The sequence below is a fragment of the Saccostrea cucullata genome, unplaced genomic scaffold, assembly GCF_032062105.1.
Source record: "Saccostrea cucullata isolate Sc308-1 unplaced genomic scaffold, CSIRO_AGI_Scuc_v1 ctg18619, whole genome shotgun sequence".
In the NCBI taxonomy this organism is placed as follows: domain Eukaryota; kingdom Metazoa; phylum Mollusca; class Bivalvia; order Ostreida; family Ostreidae; genus Saccostrea; species Saccostrea cuccullata.
Genome location: NW_026940019.1, coordinates 1 through 9,973, shown reverse-complemented (window position 1 = coordinate 9,973; position 9,973 = coordinate 1). Strand labels below are relative to the sequence as shown.

General features: G+C 36.0%; 1 protein-coding gene across 1 annotated transcript; it reads left to right on the top strand.

Annotated features, from left to right (window-relative positions):
- Positions 1–1,775: 1,775 nt before the first annotated feature.
- LOC134254553 (uncharacterized) lies at positions 1,776–7,506 on the top strand (the record flags this gene model as incomplete). Its single annotated transcript, XM_062737082.1, has 3 exons — positions 1,776–2,311; positions 6,846–7,028; positions 7,390–7,506. Coding segments are annotated over exons 1-3 (502 nt in total), but the record flags the coding sequence as incomplete, so codon positions are not given.
- Positions 7,507–9,973: the final 2,467 nt, after the last annotated feature.

Sequence of the window (9,973 nt, the reverse complement as noted above, 5' to 3'; positions counted from 1 at the left end):
CAAATAAAATATGTTAACATTGGTACCCAAATTAAGGATCTTGTTTGAAGTAGTACGTCTGTGAAATATGAAAGCCCTAGAGGAAACCATTGAAAAGATATGGAAATGGTTAAATAATAGTCAAACATCAAAATCTAATGGTCAAAATTAATGGTGCTCTAGGAATAGCCTTCTCAAAAGAAATTAAAAATGTGAAATATGAAAGCCCTAAAACAAGTATTCAAAAGGTATGGCCAAGGTTAAATTTTTTCAAAAGTGGGTCAAACTCAAAAGTCAAGGTCAAAGGTTTAATGTTGTTGGTATCCAAGAAGGTCTTCTCACAACGGTTATTATTATTTACAGTTAACTGTAAAGTTTTACGTTAAGTCACGATCTTTTTCGCCTAAACAATTCATGTGATTGGTCAACTCATATTATCAACATTGACACGGAAATATTCCGTTGCACGAGCAACCAATCAGGGATAAGAAGAAAGTTCCAGTCATAAAGATTGCGGTTAGGAGGCGTGTACTATTTACCTTGAACGCAGATGTCAAATAGATCGTGACGTAACGTAAAACTTTACAGTTAACCTCAAACAATAATAAACATGTGAAGTATGAAAGCTCTAGCACCAACTGTTCAACTTATGGCTAAGGTAAAAGTCAGGGAAAATTTTGCAAAACTGGGTAAAATTCAAAGGTCAAGGTCAAATATGATAGTCTTGTCACAAGAAGTACACAAGTGATATAATGAGCACCAACCAATTAAAAATTATGGGCAAGGTTCAAGTTTTTGCAAAAAGACAAGACAGATACATGTACATGGACAGACAGGGCAAACACTATCCCCCCTCCCAACGCAAATCTTCAATTACCTCACAATAAAACCATGTTGTTTTAAGTCAATACAACAGTACCTGAACTTGGTTGGGTCCTTGTTATAAGTACACCATGATGAGGAACACTGATTGTGGTCTCCAAATATGTGAGGAACAACTGTTGCCAACTCAGCTCCCAGAGTTTCCTTGCAGCCCTGATGTTTGGAAATGGTGTACATAAAACATCTAACAATGTACGGAATTACTCCTGTAGACTTAAGCTGTTTATGTCTTTTGGAAAGACTTTAGAGAGAGGAAGACAGATTTTTATTGATGTGCGATTTGTCAGCTTTCTTGATGATGGTAGAAGGTAATCTGGACTGTGTTGTTGTATCATTGTCTGCATGCAGTGTTCCAATTTCATGACCCTTTTCTGCCATTTTCTTGATGATACAGCATGCCATATCTGGCTCCATTCATTTGCTTGATCCTTTAGAAATCAAATAAAAACAATACAAATTCAAGAAACTGAAATATTATTCTCAGTTTAGTTGTTTTATTATGTATGAAGTATTAAAAAAAATATTTTAACAATTTAAACTTTCCTTTACCCAAGAATGTTGGGTAATTCCCACACCAAATTATTTTGGGATCTGGTACTTTGAATTTTGGCAGATACAGTACGTAAAAATCTCTGATACACGTACTAAATGTTTAAAACATTTAACGAGACCGAGTCTAATTCGAGTTTTCGCGCTTTGCGCATGTTTTCGCGCAGCTTTGCATTTTCATGTAGTCGTTCGTGTGAGGTAGTATCAGTCTTTAGTTTTTATTTTTCTAAATCCAGAATTAACATTATAGAAACGCATATTAGTAGTACATATCATATGCAAGTGATAAATTTCAATTTTATCGCTGAATGTATTTTACGACATAAATGACAGCTCGACCAGTTTGCGGTATTGACGTTCCTAGCAGAAGACTGGGAACGGTGAAGCGGTAAAAATTTCAAGTATGACTCGTACTTGAGATGGCACGGGGCGTTTCACCAAGAAGTCAATGACGGAACATCGTAGGAAACGAATAAGTAATTCACAGAAGTCCATTTCTTTGCAAAATGACTCTTTTACACCAGCTGCTGGCAGCGCTTTATACCTTGACCATTCTTATCAGAGCACTTTACAGCCTCCCGATGTTGGGAAACTATCTCAAGATGCATTTGATGATATAAATGAACTTTTTTTTCTGGCAAATTGAAACCATTGAACTCATCACGTTTTGTTATTGATTTACATACTTTCTGTACAAATATGAAATGTACAGTTTGCGCAAGAAATGTTTTGTTGGAGGACGCGGTGAGAGTTTTACCTGCGGGAGTTAATGGCCAATTAATAGTTAAATGCTGGTCATGTTCCGAGTTTATACGTGTGGCGATGGACAAGACACATAGTGGGAAAGGAGATACCAATACGGGACCCAAGATTTTTGATGTAAACACCAAGCTAGCAACAGGTAGGCCTAATGTGACAAAAAAAAACCTTGTGTACAATATATGTAATTATACCCGCACTTTCTAAAAAGAAAGTTCGGGTATATTGTTGTTACTCATGTCCGTCCGTCCGTCTGTCACACTTTTCTTCCCTGAACTCCTCCTACATTTTACACAGTAGCTTAATCATCTTTTGGGAGATGGTTGGTGGGGTCATGTAGATGTGCAGTAAGGTTTCGGAATTTTGATTTTGCCCCGGGGGGTCAAATGGGGGTCGAAAAATGATGTTTTTTATGCTAAAAGCCCCGTCTTCCCTGAACTCCTCTTACATTTTACTCAGCAGCCTAATCTCCTTTTGGGAGATGGTTGGTGGTGTCATGTAGATGTGCAGTAAGGTTTCGGAATTTTGATTTTGCCCCGGGGGGTCAAATGGGGGTCGAAAAATGACGTTTTTTATGCTAAAAGCCCCGTCTTCCCTGAACTCCTACATTTTACTCAGCAGCCTAATCATCTTTTGGGAGATCGTTGGTGGTGTCATGTAGATGTGCAGTAAGGTTTCGGAATTTTGATTTCGCCCCGGGGGGTCAAATAGGGGTCGAAAAATGACATTTTTATGCAAAAAGGCCCGTCTTCCCTGAACTCTTCTTACATTTTACTCAGCAGCCTAATCACCTTTTGGGAGATGGTTGGTGGTGTCATGTAGATATGCAGTAAGGTTTCGGAATTTTGATTTTGCCCCGGGGGGTCAAATGGGGGTCGAAAAATGACGTTTTTTATGCTAAAGGCCCCGTTTTCCCTGAACTCCTTCTACATTTTACTCAGCAGCCTAATCACCTTTTGGGAGATGTTTGGGGGTGTCAAGTAGATGTGCAGTAAGGTTTCAGAATTTAGATTTTGCCTCAGAGGGTCAAATGGGGGTCGAAAAATGACGTTTTTTTATGCTAAAAGCCCCGTCTTCCCTGAACTCCTTCTACATTTTACTCAGCAGCCTAATCACCTTTTGGGAGATGGTTGGGGTGTCAAGTAGATGTGCAGTAAGGTTTCAGAATTTAGATTTTGCCTCAGAGGGTCAAATGGGGGTCGAAAAATGACATTTTTTATGCAAAAAGCCCCGTCTTCCCTGAACTCCTGTTACATTTTACTCAGCAGCCTAATCACCTTTTGGGAGATGTTTGAGGGTGTCAAGCAGATGTGCAGTAAGGTTTCAGAATTTAGATTTTGCCCCAGGGGGTCAAATGGGGGTCGAAAAATGACATTTTTTATGCAAAAAGCCCCATCTTCCCTGAACTCCTCTTACATTTTACTCAGCAGCCTAATCATCTTTTGGGAGATGGTTGGTGGGGTCATGTAGATGTGTAGTAAGGTTTCGGAATTTTGATTTTGCCCCGGGGGGTCAATTGGGGGTCGAAAAATGATGTTTTTTTATGCAAAAAGCCCCGTCTTCCCTAAACTCCTATTTCATTTTACACAGTGGCCTAATCCTCTTTTGGGGGAGTTCACCCTTTTGAAATTTTGGTTAAACATCAAGGTCAAGGGGTAAAAAATCATAGCATGTTGGGAAACATCTTGTTACAGTTATGGGTAATGTACACGTGAAATGTGAAAGTCGTATCTCTTCTCAATCAAAAGGAAATACAACATTATTGAAAAGTAAGTAAAACTTCAAGGTCAAGGTCACAGAGTCAAAAAGTCATGATACATTTGGAAAGGTCACAGGTAATATACATGCTTGTATAATATGAATGCCCTTTCATTTATCTTTCAAAATGATCAATTTAAAACAATTAATTTGTTTATGACAGTAGGTCAAACTTCAAGGTCATGGGTAATAAAAATCATAGTGTATTTAGAAAGGTATTGTCCCTGTTAAATACTAATACACATGTTTAATATAGAAGTCATGTCTCTTCTCATTCAAAATATATGACCATGATGACCAAGGTTAAATTTATTGTGACAGATGGACAGACTGACAAACAAATGAGATTTAATGTCCCCTTAGCTAAAATGGGGGACAATAAATGTCCTTGCTGTTCTTGAGAAGAAGATTTATGTTGGAAAAAGTCCCCTGCATATTTACATGTAAATTGGTTGAAATTGGCCCAGTGGTTCTTAAGACGTTAAGAATGTGAAAAGTTTGCAGACAAACAGACGGACGACAGAAAACAGTACATTTCAGAAAACAGTATGCTTGTAAATAGTTAATCAAGGTGCTTTGGGTAGCAAAATAAAGCTAAACTGGTATATCTAATTCATCCGCAGAGCTTAGTATATTTCATTTTGCACAACCTTTTCAACTCTTATAATAATTATTTTTAAAATATTTATATCACCATGTCTGATTTAAGGGAGAACTAGAGATATGACCAGAAGTATATCTGTTGAATATAAAATATGTGCATGTATACTGTGTTTTTCTTAGTAATTTGTTTGTTTGTTGTGACAACAACTGTTATGGCAGCTTTTGGCAAAGGTTGAAGTTTCTCAAATGTAAGTCAAACTCCAAGGTCAAGGTCAAAGGGTCAAAATTGTTGGTATCAAAGGGAAAGTCTTGTCACAAGGAATACACATGTGAAATAAGAGAGAAATCCCTAGTACTTCCTCACCGTTCAAAATTTATTGCTTAGGTTAAAATTAAATTGGGTTCAACTCTAGGTCAAGGTTAAAAATATTTATACCTGTTTAAAGTTCACAATGATTACACATGTTAAGCATGAAAGTCCTAGCACCAACTATTCAAAACTTAGGCCAAGTTTAAGATATTTTTCTTGTAAAAGTGGGTCAAACTCCAAGGTCAAGAGATCAAGAGGTCAAAATTGGTGGTACCCATTAAAAGGTTTTGCCAAAATAAATTTACCTATGAAATGTGGAAGCCATGTGTATAGCCAAATCCACTTAAAACGTATGGGCAAGGTAAAAGTTTCTGTGGACAAACAAACAGACATAAACATGCAGAAAACAAAAAATGTATATATAGTGAAATGGAAAAATTTTCTACTATTATGGAGTCATAAGATCAGGTATAGGGAATCAGTGGCTAGGGAGATCAGACCCCCCCCCCTTATAATTTGCAGTTATTTAAATAAGACTATTTACTGAAGAGAATAAAAATGACTTTGGAGGATCCCCCTTAGAAAACATGGACCCCACCATCATTGTTTTTTTTATTTGCTTCTCAGGAAATCTTGTGCTGGATTTTTTTTTTTGACTGAGGTGTGACACACCCCCCCCCCCCTCCCCTTTCCGAAAAAAAATTCTGGGTCTGCGCCTGTATCTATTGAATGTCCGCAACGGGAGATAACTAGACAATGTGAAATTTGTCGACTGTGGCATGCGATGATCTTTGACCCTTTTTGAACTTCAACCTAACCATTTGCATTTATCTATTTTTATGCAGTCTATACTAAATCTTGTATTTACCGAATGTCATAGGTATTGTCAACGAATTCATGAAATATAATCCATATAATCCAATTAAAACACAACTGATTTAAACTGACCACACTGCACCGTCAGCATACATGTGCTAAATAATCTAATTCCGCAAACCTTTGCTGATTCCGTCGCCTTCATTAGATGAAGTATGAATCGGCCGAGGTGTGCCGAGTGGTGACATCTAAAAATATTATAATGGATGACGCAAACCCAATGTGAATGTAGAAATTTTCAATAAGATGTTCACACGTAAAACTGTTTAGTACAAGAACAAATTTCAAACTATCATAATAAACGACGTTTTAACATAACTTTGCCATCTAGGTTTACTTTAAAAAAATGTGTGTGTGAGAGAGTGTGTGTGTGTGTGATGGCGGGGGGGGGGGGGGGGGGGGAGAGAGAGAGAGAGATAGGCATTGACAAATTAGTTGGGTTGTATTTTCAATGTATTTTTTTTTTCCTGACCAAATACTAAAATCAGTTTGCACATTTTGATAAATTCATCAAAAACGCTTTTTACTAAAATAATATTTTATGTCGTTGAGAAGGTAAATTTAAAAAGTTCCAAATTATGGGCAAAATATTTATCAGAATCTAATTAAGTAATTTACTTCATTAATTAAAGTCTGTTAATGAATTAAGTATACAAAATACATATATGAGGCTCATAGATCATATGGTCAGCTGAAAATTTTATGCTCAATTTGACGATAGGTACGGTGTACGTGTACGGTGATAATTATAGAATTATTTTGACTTTTTCCTTGAAAAGTCCAATATGAAGGAGTGTGTATTTAGAGGCAAACACCTTAGTGCGGGTATTACTGTCTCATGACAGCATCTAGTTTTATAAGTCTATATATCCATTATCCAAGTATCTCATTGTTTTGGTTATTTCCTATCTTTTGCATTGCTCTCACAATACAATTTATAGGTTAAAAATCAAGGTGAAAAAATGAATTTTAAACTTCAAGTTTTTGAATTTCACTTTCAACAAATACTTGATGGTACCCTGTATTATTTTACCTCTTTTAAATAATAAAAAGTAATAAGGAAATATATGTAATTAAAGTAAATTTAAGTTAATACAAATACCACACGAAAGTTGTTTTTATTTAATAGCAATGTACCATATTGGAATTGGACCAACTCAGCTAAAAAACTTTTTGTCAGTGTTAAATCTTCCAATGCCTGCATCCAAGACAATACAGAGGAGATGTGAGGAAGTTGGCTCTACACTTGAGAGGTTGGCTTGTGAGTCAACTGATAAAGCCCTCCAAAGAGAAGTTGAATTGTCAACTGAAGGTATTGTAAGAGATACTTCAATTTCTATCATGCGTAGCAAATCATTTATATATCTGGTTACCAAACAACATGTTGCAACTTTCATCAGAATCTAAATCAAGTTGGTCAATGGTTATGTGATGATATCAAAAAGCCCAAAAGGTTGACTGAACAATATGTTTTTATACAAAATTTCAGGCACAGAAGGGCTATAAAAAACAGTTTTGGGAAATGTTTTGTTGTGGAATTAGTAAAAAAAAATATGCTAGGAACACAGTTAAATCTGCAGTTTGAACATTATATTAGAATTGCTCATCTTTCCTTTATTGGTCTTTTTTGCAATTTCAAATTACATATTCTAACTTTATCAAACATATTGTAGTTTCACCACTTTTGATGTGTGCTGATCAATCCACTGGAATTTCAGTAACAGACAGTCCTGATCAAACTGTCAACATTGGTGCTCCTGCCCAAGATAATTACTTAACAGATGAAGAATGTATTTAGCTCAACTTAGCTGAAGGCCAAAGTGAGCTTTTCTGATCAAAAATTGACTAGCTAGCTGTTGACTGCGGTTGTTGTCACTGAAAACTTTTCACAATTTAATTCATTTTCTTATCCAAACTCGACACAGAAAATCAGGTTTGTTCAAATCCTGACCCCCAGGGATAGGGTGGGGCCACAATGTCTGTCTGTCTGTTTCAACTTTAACCTATAACTCATAACTATTCAATGTCAAGGGCAAGTGTATACCACTTTATTCTACATCCCATTCAAGAATTGTGTTTCAATCGGGGGCATAGAGTGTTTCATAAACACATATATAGACCACTGAGAGCTACAGTGCCAGTACCCATTGAAAAAACTGTATATTTATTGCGCACAAAAAAGTGCGCTATTTCTGGATTAATTCTTCAAAATTCTTACCTCAATTGCAACCAGAAGTCTCTGTCGAGACTGAAGCTCTACTGGTTTGAACTTATAGCAAAGGAAGAGAAGAGTACTTAAGCAGCTGGGATTTGAAACTTTACAACAGCAATATATAGAATAATGATCGTTGATAAAGTCTCTTTATGTTCTTAGTGTAGTCTACTTGTGTGCCAAGTTATATTGAAATCAGACCAAAACTGTAGGAGGAGTAGCATTTTGAAACAATTTTACAGACATTTCAATTTTTAGTAACCACGGCAACACAGTTCATCAAAATTAAAATTTGATACACAGAATTATGTATCTTAGTGTATTCTACTTGTGTGCGAAGTTATATTGAAATCAGACCAAAACTGTAGGAGGAGTAGCATTTTGAAACAATTTTACAGAAATTTCTATTTTTAGTAACCACGGCAACACCGTTCATATAAATCAAAAACCGATACACAGATTTATGTATCTTAATGTATTCTACTTGTGTGCCAAATTAAACTGAAATCAGACCAAAACTGTAGGAGGAGTAGCATTTTGAAAGAATTTCACAGAAATTTCTATTTTTAGTAACCACGGCAACACCGTTCATCGAAATCAAAAACCGATATATAGAATTATGTATCTAAGTGTATTCTACTTGTGTGCCAAGTTATACTGAAATCAGACCTAAACTGTAGGAGAAGTAGCATTTTGAAAGATTTTCACAGAAATTTCTATTTTTAGTAACCACGGCAACACCGTTCATCGAAATCTAAAACCGATACACAGAATTATGTATCTTAGTGTATTCTACTTGTGTGCCAAGTTATACTGAAATCAGACCAAAACTGTAGGAGGAGTAGCATTTTGAAAGAATTTCACAGAAATTTCTATTATTAGTTACCACAGCAACACCGTTCAGCGAAATCAAAAACCGATACACAGAATTATGTATCTTAGTGTATTCTACTTGTGTGCCAAGTTATACTGAAATCAGACCAAAACTGTAGGAGGAGTAGCATTTTGAAAGAATTTCACAGAAATTTCTATTTTTAGTAACCACGGCAACACCGTTCATCGAAATCAAAAACCGATATACAGAATTATGTATCTTAGTGTATTCTACTTGTGTGCCAAGTTATACTGAAATCAGACCAAAACTGTAGGAGGAGTAGCATTTTGAAAGAATTTCACAGAAATTTCTATTTCTGGTAACCACGGCAACACCGTTCATCGAAATCAAAAACCGATACACAGAATTATATATCTTAGTGTATTCTACTTGTGTGCCAAGTTATACTGAAATCAGACCAAAACTGTATGAGGAGTAGCATTTTGAAAGAATTTCACAGAAATTTCTATTTTTAGTAACCACGGCAACACCGTTCATCGAAATCAAAAACCGATACACAGAATTATGTATCTTAGTGTATTCTACTTGTGTGCCAAGTTATACTGAAATCAGACCAAAACTGTAGGAGGAGTAGCATTTTGAAAGAATTTCACAGAAATTTCTATTTTTAGTAACCACGGCAACACCGTTCATTGAAATCAAAAACCGATACCCAGAATTATGTATCTTAGTGTAGTCTACTTGTGTGCCAAGTTATACTGAAATCAGACTAAAACTGTAGGAGGAGTAGCATTTTGAAAGAATTTCACAGAAATTTCTATTTTTAGTAACCACGGCAACACCGTTCATCGAAATCAAAAACCGATACACAGAATTATGTATCTTAGTGTAGTCTACTTGTGTGCCAAGTTATATTGAAATTAGACCAAAACTGTAGGAGGAGTAGCATTTTGAAAAATTGTTTACAGACAGACGGACAGACAGACAGACAGACGGAGACGGACGGACGCCAGACGCATAACTATCGCATAAGCTCTTCTGGTCTCTGACCAGTAGAGCTAAAAAAGCTAGATTTGAATAAAATCTTCACTCCTCTATCAATTACTTTTGTAGATAACATTTGTACGAAGCGCGTTGGACCCAATATCTTACAAACCGAAATGGCAGTATAAATAGGCAAAATTTTCAATTATCTCAATTTCAGGACCAG